General features: G+C 49.0%; 1 protein-coding gene across 2 annotated transcripts in view; it reads right to left on the minus strand.

The window, feature by feature from the left end:
- The window catches only part of Cyfip2 (cytoplasmic FMR1 interacting protein 2), a 127989-nt gene that overhangs the window by 54347 nt on the left and 58311 nt on the right, over positions 1-15331 (minus strand). Inside the window, exons 14-21 of one of the 2 annotated variants that reach the window (XM_048782724.1) lie at positions 12532-12698; positions 11661-11808; positions 9530-9604; positions 8324-8477; positions 7045-7201; positions 6396-6492; positions 5080-5156; positions 1633-1741 (exon numbers count right to left, since the gene is read on the minus strand). In XM_048782724.1, the coding sequence (XP_048638681.1) occupies positions 1633-1741; positions 5080-5156; positions 6396-6492; positions 7045-7201; positions 8324-8477; positions 9530-9604; positions 11661-11808; positions 12532-12698 (984 nt within the window). The remainder of the gene's footprint in view (positions 1-1632; positions 1742-5079; positions 5157-6395; positions 6493-7044; positions 7202-8323; positions 8478-9529; positions 9605-11660; positions 11809-12531; positions 12699-15331) is intronic. The other variant, XM_015492672.2, reaches the window with a different exon arrangement.

The following is a 15331-nucleotide window of genomic DNA, read 5'->3' on the forward strand; positions in this document are numbered from 1 at the left end:
GATACCTAACAACCCAATGCAACACCTTGACAGGAAACTGGATTAAAATTACCGATGACATTACTGGGACAAAAGGGACTGTATATAGACAGGAGCATCATTAAATCTCCCAAGAATGGCAATTCTCTTTTGATTTTGTAGGAGAATGTCCTCATTCTTGGGAAGATATGGGCTGAGGAGTGCAGTCGTACCTGCAACTTCCTCTCAAATGGTTAAAAAAAAAAGTACACATATTAACACACACACTCCCCCCACACACTCACACTTACCATATGTGTGTGAGAGAGAAAATACATACAGGAGAAAGTGACCCCAAAATGATAAAATGTTACTCATCACGAATCTGGCTATCAGGTGGATGAGTGTGGGCTTCCCTGCAGTCTTAAAACATAAATATGGAGAAAAGAGCCGGTGAGGCTCTGGGAGGAGGCTCAGGGCAGGCTCTGGCCTCTATAACTGCTGCTGACATCCTAAATTTACCCCTGAGGCTCTTCCTGCATCTTTCCTGTGCTCAGCTCCGTCACCAGAGGACGGCAGCCACCTCAGCAAGGGCCCGTTTTGTGTCTTCATGGGGGTGAACTTGAAAGCGAGAGGATGAAGGGCTGATTAAAGGATGGAAACTATCGCTTAAGGTAATTTCCGCTGGGAGACATGTGGGCATTATTGAGATGCCGTGGAGATAACAATCAACATTTAATGAGCACCCCGCTGTGTGCTCTGTGCTTTGATAGGTACCAAATGATTATTCTTAGCTATTACTTTTTTCTGCTTCCCTCTTAGGAAAAATTTTTCTCCCCACCAATGGCCTCGTCTTGCCATCTTGTGCGCACATGAAGCCCTCAGTACTTATTATCTTGTGGCTAATTTTGGCTGCTCTGTAAGTGACAGAAGTAGTCTTCTGAGAGGCTCAAGGAAAGCACTCAGTGAGCCCACGTTGGCGGGGGTGGGCTTCTCAGTTGGCCTTGGGTTTCTCAGTGACGGGAATGTCCAGCATCTCCAAGGCAGACTCCCCTTTTACCTCAAGCACCTTCTTGCCCCAGCCCTTGCCCTTCATCAGGCACCAGGGACCACAAAACACACAGACATCATAGTAGCAAAGTCTTTTTGCCCCTGGTTTGGCCAACAGCAGGGAGGCCTGGAAGCTCATATTTTTAAGTGGTGGGGCAATGTGTCTGAGCTCCCTGAACTGCTTCCTCTCCATCAGGGGTTGAGTTTGTTAACAGAACCACTCCACAGAAATAAATCACAAGCTCTGCCCTAGGTCTAACCTGACATGCTTCTCTTCAAAGGCACCACAGGCTGCCCCCACTGAGCCCAGCACGTACGTGGTCCCTGTTTGGGGAGGATTTATCCACGTCTACAGGGCAGTGCCTACTAAAAGTGGGCTGCAGCTTATCCTGGCAGGACAAAGGGTTTGGTAGCCACTACTGGCCAGAGATGTGCAGGAGATGAACCAAGAAGCTTAAAACAGGCACCAGAGGAAGCTCTTTATGTTTGTAAAGTTCTGAGATGTGTGACTTCTATGCTCAGGCCCACACCGGGCTGTTCTCAGGCAGACCATGCAGAATCCTGATTTCCAGCCCCCACCGTCACTTTGCAGAGTCCCTCCCCAGCCCACACCTCTCCACGTACCTGGACGTGTCTCTGTTTCAGCAGAGTCTCATAGCGGTTGGACGGTGGGTACGGGATGATGACTCCATAATTCTTACACTCAGCTCGGAAGCGTTTGTCCAGCAGGACACTGGAAAGGACCAGATCAAAGAGGCCCGTCAATGTGGCAGCGCAGGGCTCTCAATCGCTCAGCTGCAGCTGCTTCAGACCACAGGACCGACCCCTGAAGGGCTATCTCGTTCGCCTTTAGTAGAACTGCTGTCTGCTCTACAGCAGGGGTTTTCAAATCTTTTTAGACATGGGAGCTCAGTATATGAAATACATTTTCTAAGTTCTAAGTTAAAGTTGGGGTCTGGAATGTCCTCAAAGGCTCATGAATTGAAGATTTGGTCCTCAGTTGGGGGCGCTATTAGGAGGTGGTGGGAACTTTAGAAGATAGGGCCTTGTTGGAAGAGGTGGGTCACTGGGGACATGTCTTTCAAGAGCATATTTTGTTATGTAGCTCCTGACTCCATCTCTCTCTGCTTCCTGGTGGTTATGAGGTGAGCAGGTTTGCTCTGCCACACCCCTCCACCATGATGTTCTGTCTCACCACAGGCCCAGAAACAACAGAGCCAGCTGGCCACGGACTGAATTCCTGAAACTGTAAGCCAAAATAAATCTTTCCTTCTTTAAGTTGTTTCCCTCAGGTATTTTGTCACAGGGGCAGAAAACTAACAAACACAGCAACTGAGTGCATGCTGAGCATATCCCAGGAATCATTTCAGGTACCTCGGTTACCAAGCTCCTGTCCTCATGGAGCTTACATTTGAATGAACTGAGGCTGATGGTACACAAGTAAGCAGAGGAATAAAACAGTAACCATGTGGATGGGCAGTGTTTACTATTTACCAGGCACTCCCCCCACCACACACACACACACACACACACACACACACACAGTCATTTTAATCTCCCAACAACCCTATGAGTTAGGAGCATAGAGGCAGACGGTGTGGAATAAAGAGGGCTTTGAAAATCTAAAATAGGATCGTTTGAGGTTAGGAAGTCAGGGAAAGTCTCTCTACAGTGGTTCTGTAGGACAGAGATGTGAATGATAAAAATAGAATCGTCTGGGGGAAGACTCACAGACATAAGAAGTTGGCCCTGTTTGAGAAAAGGCAAGATGGTCAGGGTGGATAGAAACTAGGGCTTGCTGGAAAATATGGCAACAATGCATCAATTACCTCAGTCTAGGGGCCAGATCATGGGGCCATGTGTGTCCCAGCTGAGGGATGAGATTTGGTCTAGGCATAATTGGAGGTCATTTCAAGGTTTTAGGCCGAAAGAGATACACTCTAAATTGGCACTGTCCAATGAAGCAGCCACGGGCCACATGTGCACTGAGCACTTGAAATGAGGCTGGTTCAAATTAAAATGTGCTGTAAAATGCACACTAGAGTTTGAAAGCTGAGAAAAAAAGAAGAGAATGAAAGCTATTTCTTTAATGATTTTTATATTGATTATGTGTTGAGATTCTGGTAACTTGGAGATGTTGGGTTAGGTGAAATGTATTATTAAAATTAATTTTACCTGTTTCTCTTTCATTTTTAATATGCGGCTACTAATCAATGTAAAATGACATCGTTGGATCCCATTTGAGGCTGCATTTTATTTCTATTGGACAGGACTGACCTAGGTCACTCTTCCCCTCCTGGGTTTTCTCTGAATTTCCCAACCTGACACCCTTTTGAAAAGCACAGATGGCACCGTGCTGACCAAGAGACGTATTTCAGATGAAGATATTTATAAACCAAATACACAGAGGACCCAGGGTCCAACTAGCCCAAGTCTGTTTATACTGACGATGGATCAACATTTCTACCATCAGAACTGCCTCACAGAAGCTGGCAGCCCAGCTCCGAGCCCGAACCACGAGCTATCCAATCCACCCACGCTGGTGTCAACCACTGTGTGATGGGGGTGTGTCTCTCGGTCCTCCTGAAATCCCAGGGATGTGCTTCTGTCCCTGCCATCATTTCAGTCACTCTATGTAATGCACACCCTGCGTTGATAGCCACATCTATGTGCCAGCTTTTGTCTGAAATGTATCAGAGCAAACCCACCTGTCAAAAGCAAACTGAAGCAAATCCTTTTCACAGAAAAACAAAACCATAATAATTAGGAAAAGAACCTAGCCTTGAAATTACAGGTTTTAGTTTGGGTTTTCGATAAGAATAAAAATCCATGATAAAATTGGAGGTTTCCCTTTCTTTCTCTCTGTTTATTTATTTATTTAGTGGTACCAGGCTTGAAACCAGGGGCTCTCTAGCACTGAGCTACATCCCCAGTCCTTTTGATTTTTTTTTTTTTTTTGAGATAGGGTCTTGCCAAGTTGCCCAGGCTGGTCTTGAATTTGCAATCCCCCTGCCTCAGCCTCTTGAGTAGTTGGGATCACAGGCATATACCCCTGTGGCTAGATCCTGTTACAGATTCTCGAGACCCCGGAATGTACAGGAGTTTAAGTCAGTATATACTGGAAAGAAAACTTGACATGTCTCTGACTCAGACGTCTCGGGGGCCTCCTGCCTGGTTTTCACACACCTACCCTTGCTCATCCCCAATCCATTATCCATACTTTCATATCTTTAAAAGAGTGAACTTTTTAAAAGTTTTTTTTTAAATTTATTTTAAATAGTTATACATGACAGTAGGATGCATTTGTGCACATGGATATACATAAATGGGGCATAATTTCTCGTTTTTCTGATTGTACATGGTGTAGAATCACATCGGTCAAGCAGTCATATATGTACATAAGGTAATAATGTCTGTTGCATTCTATTATCCTTCCCATCCCCGTATCCCAAATAAAAATCAAATCAAGTCACGGTTGCACTTTTGAAACCATTCTGTGATGTTCCATCCTCCCAAGATGAAGGCCTTACGAAGTGAGCATGATCTGGCTCTGCTTACCCATCCAGCTTCATCCCGTAGCCTGCCCCCTCGTGGCTGTGCATGAGATACTGATAGGTATTGACTGACATTAAACCCCCATTCCAGCGTGAGGAGGCAGGCGTGCTCTCACTTTTATACTTCCCCCACAGGGACTTTGCACAAGAGGTACATTTGGCCTGCAATTTCCTGTCCTGTCTTTCCCCCTTGGTTTACTTAACTTCTCAGATGCTGCTTCCTTTAGACAGTCTTTCTAGCTGACATATCCCCATAGCCCCATGAACTTTTCCTCATGGACAGCACACAACTTCCATTTATCAGTTTTTATCTCCATTACCTTATAGGCTCTATGAAGCCAGGACCATATCTGCCTATTTTCCTTTTTAATGTATTCTGGAACCAAGCTCGGGTCCGTGAATTGGCCCAGATCCTTAGAAGTAAAGGAGGAGGGAGGTTTTGCAATAGAACACCATGTATTGCAGGTATCCGTCTTAAGAAAGATCGCTGATCATAATAGCCCTGGGGCTCTCCTACCTGCCAGCCATGGCTTTGTAGTAAGCGAAGATCTGGTCCGCCAGCTTGTAGACAAACTGATCAAAACACAGGTTCACCTGGTGAAGACAAAGCAGGAAATGTCAAGGGAGTCTAGCTTTATCACAGCAAGACCTCCAACATGTCCAGCCATGACTCCCTGTGGTCAGCTAACCCTGCAGCTCCAACCCTGCCCAGCTCTTCTCATAGACTTTGTCTTTTCCTCCCATCTGACTTGACTTTGCAAATTTGATTATGAAGACACCATTACAAATGTAAAAGCCCGGGGGTTGGGGTTGTGGCTCAGTGGCAGAGTGCTTGCCTAGCACATGTGAGGCCCTGGGTTCGATCCTCAGCACCACATAGAAATGAATAAACAAAATAAAGATATTGCATCCATCTATAACTAAAAAATATTTTAAAAAAGAAATGTAAAAGCACCTTCTTCAAACTCTTCTTAAATACCTCTCATTTTTAAGGTCTTACATTCAAGTGGTAGACTATGAAGCTCAAGGGGAAGATAAGTTCACACCAGACACAGAAAACCAGAACCATGTTCTCCATCAGTGGCCAGAGCAGGAAATGGCCAATGGTGGGACTTTAAAGAGACAATCCCCTGGCAGCAGGAGAGTATGAGAATAACTTCAAAGGAGACAGATTGAATTTAGTGGATTGATCTTGAATTCTTATTAAATTCTCAGCTTCATGAGGTCAACTCTTTATTCAAAAGCTTTCATATATTTTATTTGACACCCCACATATTATGTAGAATGCAAAAACACACTGCAATGTGTAGGTCTGCCTTCCCACCCAGGTAGCTGAGGCCTCTTCCCTGGACTTGGGACTTCAAGGTGCCTACTGGACCCTCCTCCAGGCAAAGAATATACAGGGTAAGGTGTGGATGTTCACTCTGACCCCATGCTTCCCTCCTAGAACTGGCCTTGCCCAGGGCTGTGAGGTCTTCTCTGAGGGTTCATCACCCTGAGAGTGTACTGCCCTTCAGGTGTGTGCGTCCCTGGCCCTATGGTGACCAAGGGGCATGTTTGTCAGCAGAAACATCAGATAAAGTTTGGGTGTCTGTACATAGCACACAACACCCTTCATGGTGCAGAACAGTTTGGGGATGAGAGGAGAAGAAAGGGAGAAAGAAAGGAGAAGAAAGGTCTGAAGTTGTACACAGAATCACCTTGGACAATCACGGTGACTCTGAAGCTCGCTCTCTCCAGAGCAAGTCACCGACTTTGCACTGAAAGCTAAAGATCCGAAAGGTCCAAACTCTTGGGACAGGATTGCAGGAGCAAAAGAAGCATTCCACTCACCTCAGCTTCAATCTCATCGTACAGGAACTGCTTTTTAAACTTGGTCAAGGCATAGTAGGCGCTGTCGTTGTACAGGTCCAAGGGATAGAGGACATACCTGGACAGGAGGGACAAGAGCCAGTGGTTTATTAATGCTCTCACTTAAGAAAGACAGACTTATGCTCACCTGGGAAACACAGAGGGCTGGGTGGGATGATGAGCAGGCTCAGAGTTAGGAAGGACACCTGTGTACTCTCCCTGATGTCCCTGCCCAGTGCCTCCACTTGGGAAGGACTTATTCTATGTCTGCCCATAGAAATACAAAGTTCAGATGCTAATGAAACCACAGCCAGAAAAATAGGTCTAGGGCTAAAAGAAATGGGGTGGCAATAAGGAAAAGTAGCTTTCAGATCCCACGAGATGATCCTTGCCCAAGCAGGGCTGCCACAGGACTGACAAGCCTAGGGAGGACAGGCTGGAACTTGTGAGTCCCTGCAAGGCTGAGGCAAATGGTCATGTGTGACCTGGTCCTTGGCCTGAGCTCTCCCCAGCGGGCACATGGCTCCGTCTCCAGTCCACTCAGGATTTTCTTTGGAAAGAAGAGAGCTCGCAAGCACTATCCTCCCCTGCACCCCAGAGACCTTCTCGTGGGCCCACATCTGCCTCTTACTCCATCATGGAAGGTTCTTTGGTTTCCAGGATATGGTCCGTTAGAATCCAGGGCATGGACATCTCGATGGGGAACTGGATCCGCCGGCCCATGGTTAACTCCAGGAAAAATTCTCGGAACCAGAGCTGGGAGAGGTCGCAACACTGCTGCAGGGCCTCTGAGAGCAGAAGGGAAAGAACCTTGAGTGACAGCCAGGGGCCACCCGGCATCTTAGTTCTGCAGTTTTTAATTAGTTTTTATTGCTCTTGTCATCACCACGCTTGAGGCACAGCAGGGACTTCATCTATAGCCATTTAGTAGATCCTGCTATCCTGAACTTGAAGGTGACCTTTGCATCTACTGGAAGATGGCTTATATGGGGCAGTGCAGGGGGCATGGGGTGGGGTTTAGACTCCCCACTGCTTCCATCAACCCCCCCCTGTAGTGCCAGCCAGAAACACACACACTCCAAGTGTAAAGTGTGTTTTTTATACAAATAGCTTGAAGACCAGTCCCCAAGTGCCCCCTTTCAATGGGATTGTGGCACCTTGACCTATGTGGTCATTCTGGATCCCTTATTGTTCAGAGAGGCCTTGAAGGTCCTACCTAGGCCACTCTCTCATGGAGAAGTTTGGATTGGTTGTTAAGATCACTCTTTTCCACACCAACAGACCCATCAAGACGCTCATGTCCGTAGGACTCGGCTTTTCCTCTACCTGACCTGTGCAACCTTTTAGCATGACCTGCATCCCACCAAAGTGGGGGAGAGTAGCCTGGGAGCCTCTCTGGAGAGGAGTGAGCTGCCAGTGAGCTCAGAGCTGTGGTTCAGCCGCATGGCTAGGGGGAGGCTCAGTGGTACAGTGCTTTCCTAGCATGCACGAGGCCCTGGTTTGAGTCCAGGTAACACCAAAAAGCTGATTTAGAGGTCTGGGGTGAGGCTCAGCGGTAGAGTTCTTACCTTGCACGTACAGGGCCCTGGGCCCTACCCCAGCACTACAAAAAGCATCCTCAATGCCTACTGCCCACTCTGCTAGTGTGGGCTTTGCTATTTTTAATCCTCCTTTCCTAAGGACTTCTGACAAAGAAGCCACAAACATCTACCCCACAAAATCAGCTAAGTCAGAATAGCAGCTCTGAGCCTGGCCTTTTCTACCCACGTCCACCAGAAAGCATATATATTTTTCTCTCCTGGTGGCAAAACATGGCCCTCTGGGTCCATGATCTGGTCTCTCTGCAACTTCTCTGGAGTTGCTCTGGGAGGTGGGAGCCCCGCCCCCCTGACCCGGGCCCTGGGGCTCACCACTGATGTTGAGCAGGTGCGTGAAGAAGAAGGACTGTTTGTGGAAGTCCTCTATGGCGAGGACGATGGGTCCGTCCAGGCTACTCCTCAAGGTCTTCTTGGAGCCACTTTTGTCTGCGATGAGTGACTCCAACATGGTGCGCACCATGTACAGCTTGAAAAAGAAAGAGAAGAAGAAGGTCAGTGCTGGCTCTCCACCCTGGGGAAAGGCTGCTTTGTGCTGTATGTCTGCACTTATTGACTTTCTGCTCTCAGAACGAACTGTCTTAAGGAAACACCAGTTTAGGTGGAGAAGTGAATTTGTACTGTGAAAACCTTTTCTTTTCTTTTTCTTTTTTTTTTTTTTTGTGGTACTGGGATTGAACCCAGGGTCTCACGCATGCTAGGCAAGCACTCCACCACTGAGCTGTGTCCCCAGCCCTTGTGAAACCTCTAAGAGGGAGGCCAACCAGGCTAGGAGAGAAGTTCTTCCCAGAGTCCCTCCACATCCCCAGATAGGTGGACCTGAAACACGAAGTGGTTCAAGGCCCCTGGAGCGGTTCCTGCCTGCCCTGCTTAGCCAAGGGCGTAGGCATCAGAGAACCTCATTCCATGTCACTCTAGAGTCACTCTCTGCATTTTCAGATGGCCATGGTGGCACCATGGGTGGAGCACTGGACTGGGAGTCAGAACACCCAGGTTCAAGGCCAGGTACTGCTGCTGACTTGCTGTGTGACCTTAGGCAACCAAGTTCCCACTCTGGGCTTCAGTTATCTAACAGTAAGGGATAGGACCAGAATATTTTCTCCCATCAGTCTCTTTCCGCTCTAATATTCTGAGGCGTTGTAAAGTGGGATAAGACCAGAATGAGTTCCCCCCAACCACCGTTAAGTTTCTGATCCTCAGCAATTTGAATCCATCGGTGGATGACGGCACCCCCTGGTGGCCTGGGCTGTGTGGCACAGCCTGCCAGAAATGCCGGGTGGCCCGCGGGTTAACATTGGTACTTACACAGGAGGCTACTAGACAATTAACTCCTGCTTACAGAGGGCCCTACGTGCAAAGGGCGCAAGTGCAGTAGGGTTGTCTCTGCTAATCTAGATCTTTCCACATCATTTGTCTTTGAATCTGAGGGCTGGAAGAGGGGCCTTGAGGAGCCAGGCTAGTCCATTCCCGCTGCCTCCTGGAGAAGGGCACCCAAACCAACCCAGCCGGGCGGTGTAATACCAAGGATCGGCAGCCTCTTCGGCCCTGTGTGCCACCAGTGGGGTGAAACAAAGCCCTCGGGGACCACTGGCAGGCCTAAGACATAGATAGGAGAGAAGGAAGAGGGGTGGGAGGGCAGGAGAGACAGGGAAGAGGGAGAGAGAGAAAGAGAGAGAGAGAGAGAGAGAAAAGCGAGAGGTGTTGCATACGGTGGGACGCCAACGCGACTGCTCGGGCACCTGAGACGGCCAACCTCCCATCAACCGCGCTCCTCTCTGCACCTGCCGAGACCTGCCCTGGAGTCTCCCCGACCGCTGCCTGGCACTGACGGGGCAGTGCAGCCACAGGAGCGCGTGACACGCCAGCCTTCCTGTACGGTGGAGGGTGCTCATGGCTGCAGGTGCCCTGGACAGTCCTCCACCTGTGACCCTGTCACTGGACACGCCTCACCATCCCTAAGACTCGAGAAGCACTGTTCTCCAGATGGCCCTCGGAGTCCTCAAAGAAGGAGCCACTGAGTCCAATCTGCTCTGGCCACTTAGGGACCCCTGAGCAGTTTAACTCCTGGAATGCTGGTTTCACCCTCAGAGGGGAGACCCTGTCCCCACCTACCTTAACAGACCACTAGTTCACTCCAAGTCTAGAGCCCAGCTGCAGGACGCCCGTGTCTACTGTGTCCCAAAGGCATGGCAGAGCCCTGGGTGGGAGTCAGGAGACCTGGGTTCTTGTCCCACCTCCACTTGGGACCCACTTTGTGACTTGGACAAGTCACTTTCCTTCTGGACCTCAGTTTTCCCATCTGTGAACTAGGTGGGGGACTGGAGCTGGGTTGTCTCTGTGGGTTCTCCCAGCTCACCCTGGCTGTCCTGGGGTCTGTACCACCTAATCAATCGTGCCTTGGTGGTATCTGGGGTTTGATGTGGGTGACCCTCCCCACTCACTTCTCCCAGAGGAATTCTGCTCCTCTCTCCCTCTCCCCTCTCCAGTTCCTCTGGTGCCTTCTCTCTCCTCCTCATCCATGTCTTAGGATTCACAGAAACACCAGCTCGGCCCTGCCAGGGTGCTCTGGGCTGGGAAGGTCTCTGGCCCTAGATGTCAGTCACACAGAGCTGTCTGAAGTTTTCCTGGGTCATCCACAACCAGGAGGTGAGAACAGCACACACCCAGGGCTATGAAGCCACGGGAAGGTACCTGGCTGCCCCTTACCCCCACCATCCCCGGCCCTGCCAGACACGGACACACACACAGGAGGGAGGGGCAGGAGGGTCTGCAGGTGGCCCATCTTGGAGCAGAACAGAGAGGCCTGATGGTCCTGTGAAGCGGGGCTCCCAGCCTGGGGCTTCTGGGGCCTGCTTAAAGATGCACCAAGATCCATTGCTTTAGAATAGTGGAAAAGCCAGACCCAGAACTATGTATAGGTGGCAAGAATCTAACTCCAATCCCCAGTTTTCCTCTTTAATTTTATGACTTCTCTGGCCAAGTCACAGGCAATGTCTTATTGCGTAGAAGTTCTAGCTGGTCACTCTTACTTATGGTTATTAGACACTCTCTAGGGACCAAGCGCTTTTAAATACTTGTGTTTTTTTGGGGGGGGAGCAGGGCAAGTGGGAATGAAAAAAAGTAGCATTTTAACAATAATATGATCTCAGTCCAAGTTTTCACTTTACAGAGAAAACAATCAGAGCTCAGAGAGGTCAGGGTGCTTGCTCAAGATCACACAGCAAATCAGAGGAAGAACTTGTTTATCTCCCCACTAGGATGCCACTGCAGGGGAAGGGGACAGAGTTAGGTGCATATATATTCCACTTTAAATTCCTCCTGCACTTTGAAATCTGAACTTCACAGGGCCTGGAGACAACTGGACTAAGTAGATATGGTACTACCCCAACTGGTCAGATTAGACAACTGAGGCACAGAGAGATTGTGTGATGTGCCCAAGGTCACACAGGTATCTAGGACTAGAATCCAGGTCTCCTGAATCTGAGGCCAGTGGTCCTCCTTCCTATATCAAATAAGATGTCAGAGTAAGACCAGAACAGCTACTCCACCCTGCCCCTCCTGACTGAGGACTCCCAGTCCCACTGTCCCATGGCCCAGCCATGATGACCCCCTATGGCCCAGCTGGCCCCGAGTCAAGGAAGCTGGCCTGTACCTGTGTACTGGATGGCCCCACGGCACGCCGGGGCACCTTGATGTCAAATCCGCCTTTGGGGTCCTTCTCCCCTCTCAAGCATGGGTCATTGGGGGGCTCTCGACCTCCCTCCCAGTCACAGATGGTCTTCCGAATTGCTTGCAGGACACTGGGGAGGGAAGAACTGAGACTCAGACCAGTTCTCAGTCTTGGAAGGAGACACTGTGAGCCTGCCCTTCCAGGGCCCACAGGGTACCAGGACGGGGGTGTCAGGAAGCACTCCTCCAGGGACCCCACCCCAGAGGTGCAGGTATAACAGACTGAGGTACGGCCAGGGACCTGCATACTAGTAAGTATCCCACATGCTTCTGAAGCCCCCTGGGTGTCAGAACGACTCTAAGTCCCCGTAGGGGGACAGGGCCTGGGGAGGCAGGAGGGTTACTTTTCCTTTGGAGCTCTCAGAGTCTCACTAGTCCAATTAAATTTCTGCATATTTAAAGTTTTTTTATAATAACTTGACACTTGTTCCGTACTTTCTCCATGATACTGTGTGCTCAGGTCTATGAGAAAACTGATTCTCACTTCTTCATCTCCCAGGGGTGGGGATCTTGGCTAGGAAGTAGGTACCATTATTCCCATTTTACAAATAAGGAACACTGAGGCCTGGAGAAGTCTTTTGGGTAAGTTCACCCAGCTCGACGGGGGTAGGTTCATCTTTGAACTCTGACACAGAGGCTGCATTCCTCTCAAATGTCCAGTCTTCAACCAGAACTCGCTGGAAGGACCCACATGTCAGAGCTACCCTGGACGCTGACTGGGCTGCCTCTCCAGCCTGCACCTGGCACCCCTTATTTTCTGATGTGCCCCTGCAAAAGGCCACCAGAAGACCCACCTGATGAGGACGTTCTTCTTCTTCCGCACCGCCTGCCTCAGGGGCTCACGCAGGGTCACCTGGGCGAAGTCCTGCAGGGCGGCATAGATGGTGTTCCGGATGGCTTGGTTGAAGACGCTCTCCATCCTGCCCATGAGCACCTGCAGGCCCTTGATCATGGCGATCACCTGGCCAGACACAGAGTGAAGGTCAGGCTCACCACCTGTCAGCCCATGGGCTCCCTTGGATCACCCTTGGCCCTTCACAAAAAAAGCAGGTAGGGAGCGAGTGAAACACCCAGGGCCACCCGCAGGGTGGTCCAGTCCCAGAATGCTGCAGCTCGGGACTCCTCCTCAGGCTGCCTTCCTAGGACAGCGCCCCCTCAAGGCCACCCTCACACACTGCTGCAGGCAATGCAGATGGGTACAGCCACCGTGGACAACAGTGTGGGGGCTTCTCAATAAAACAAAATCAGAACTGTCAGGGGACCCAGCAATTTCTCTCTGGGTAGGCATCCAAGGAAAATGAAATCAGTAAGCTGAAGAAGCACCTGCACTTCCCTGTTTACTGAGGCACTAAACTCAAGACATGGAATCCAGTGTGGTATCCGTCGGTGGATGAATGGACAATGAAATGTGGTGCAAATACAAAAGGGAACATCATCATAAAAGAGAAATGAACGAGGCCATTCACAGAAACATAGATGGAACTAGAGGGCACGGTGTTGAGTAAAGTAAGTCAGGCACAGGAAACAAGAACCTCTTGCTCTTATGTATGTGAGAAGACCGAGGACACAGTGGTGATTGGCAGAGCCTGAGAGTGGTGTGGAGGAGGGGCTGAGAGAGGATGGTTAACAGGTACAGGGTGCAGCTGGGCAGTTATCTACAGTACAGTGTGATAACCATGGTTGACAATCCCGAACCGCATTTCAAAATAGCTACTAAGGAGGATTTTGAATGTTCCTAACAAAGAAATGTGAGAGGGGACAGATATGCCAGTCATCCAGGGCTGATGACAAACCACACACTTGTGTGGAAAGGTCACACTGTACCCCTTAAATATGTATAAGTACTCTCTCAATTAAAAACACATGTATTTTAAGAGAGAAAATCTTGCTACAAAGTTGTCCGCTCGGGTGACTGTGTGCTTTGTGATGCAGCTGACCTTCGTTCTGATGTGAGATCCAGATGTTGCTGCTGGCTGTTGACAAAAAGGCCACATTCTGAGTGCCATTCTGGCTTTTGGAGACCTCTCCACATACCTTGCATCCACAGATAATGACAAATGGGGCTCCTCTGCCCCCTACCAATTTTCTAGAGAAGTTTTATAATCTTTGCTTTGGAAATACTTTGGCTTCTCACTACTTAGTCCCTAAAATCGAACTCCTCCTGAAGCAGTCCTGGGGAAGCCTCCGCTCTTCTGTGGGTGCCCTTGCTGCTCTTTCCCTCCCTTATCTGTTTGGGGGAGACACGAGACAGAGGAGATGTCCCTGGCCCAATCCTGGCTCTGTCTTTCTTCAGAGTCCTGTTGTGTTGCAATAGCCATCTCCTCCCCACCCCAGGGAAGGGCGGCAGGTACATTTGTGGCTGTGCTTACCAGTGGGTAACTCTGATGGAGTGGGGCGGAGGAGGGTGACTAGTGGTCATGGGCAGGCACCTCAATCTCCAGTCCCTGGCTTTGCTAGGAACAAACCTGATCCTCCTGCCCTGATCAGCCTCAAGTGGTCATTTCCTGATTGGTTCAGAATTCAAGGGGGAAAGGTTGTGCCCTATTAGCCTACACAACTGGCACAACTGGACACATATCACACCCATAATGATGTGCTTGACCTTGTGCACCAGGCTGGAAGCATAGCAGGGGCTGTGTGTGCCCCAGGGATGGTGCCTGGGGCCATTGGTGAGCAGATAGAAAAGGAACTAAGGGTTAGTTGAGCTTACACCTCATTAAGGAAGAAGAAAACAAAACAAGACAAAACATTTGCATTACAGTAAACTGTGAGAACAGCATTCAGGAGGGGAGGATTTTAAACGGAACCAGATATGATGGCTTTTTTGCCAAAAACTTTTTGCAGGGAGAACTAAGGGACAAGAGTTAGTAAAGGGCGGCTATGTCCCCATAGAGTCAGAAGTCCTGCTAGAGACGCAACTGGGAAACACTAAGTGAGAGGAAGGATAAGATAAGGAAGGAGTACCAGGGAATCTCCAAGCATGGAGCCTGCAGGGCTGTTGGACCTCAGGGGAGAGCCTGACAGCTTTGGGTGAGGCAAAGCTTTTCTAGCTAGAACTCGAAAACTGCAGACTACCAATAATTAATCCATCAGACTTTATTAAAATTAAAATCTGCTATTCTTCAAAAGGCATCCTTAAAAAAATCAAAGTGACACAACCACCGATTATAAAAATTACTTGCAACATATACAGGATTATGGTCTTGTGTCCAGAATAAGGAAAAAATTCTCACAATCCAGGAACAAGAAGATGGAAAGCCGACTTTTAAAAAATGGGCAAAAACATTTCAACAGATAACATTATGATAGACCCAACCTGATCTTTTCTTAAAATTGGGCATCTCGCCACAAAGCCATGAAAAGATAATTTCAGCTTTACTATAAATTACTGCAAATTCTGAACCTACTTGGAATGCCTTCCCGTGCCTTGAACTCACCCATGCCTGGCTCTCTGGCCAGATAGCAGCCCTCTCTGAAACTTTAGTGACACCTCATAAATCTTGGCCTTCCCTGGCCAGACAACGACCCTCTCTGAGGCTCTAATGGTCCTCATAAATTCTGATGTTGGGGCCAGCAAAAAAAAAAAAAAAAATG

Source organism: Marmota marmota, unplaced genomic scaffold (genome assembly GCF_001458135.2).
Source record: "Marmota marmota marmota unplaced genomic scaffold, marMar, whole genome shotgun sequence".
Classification (NCBI taxonomy): Eukaryota; Metazoa; Chordata; class Mammalia; order Rodentia; family Sciuridae; genus Marmota; species Marmota marmota.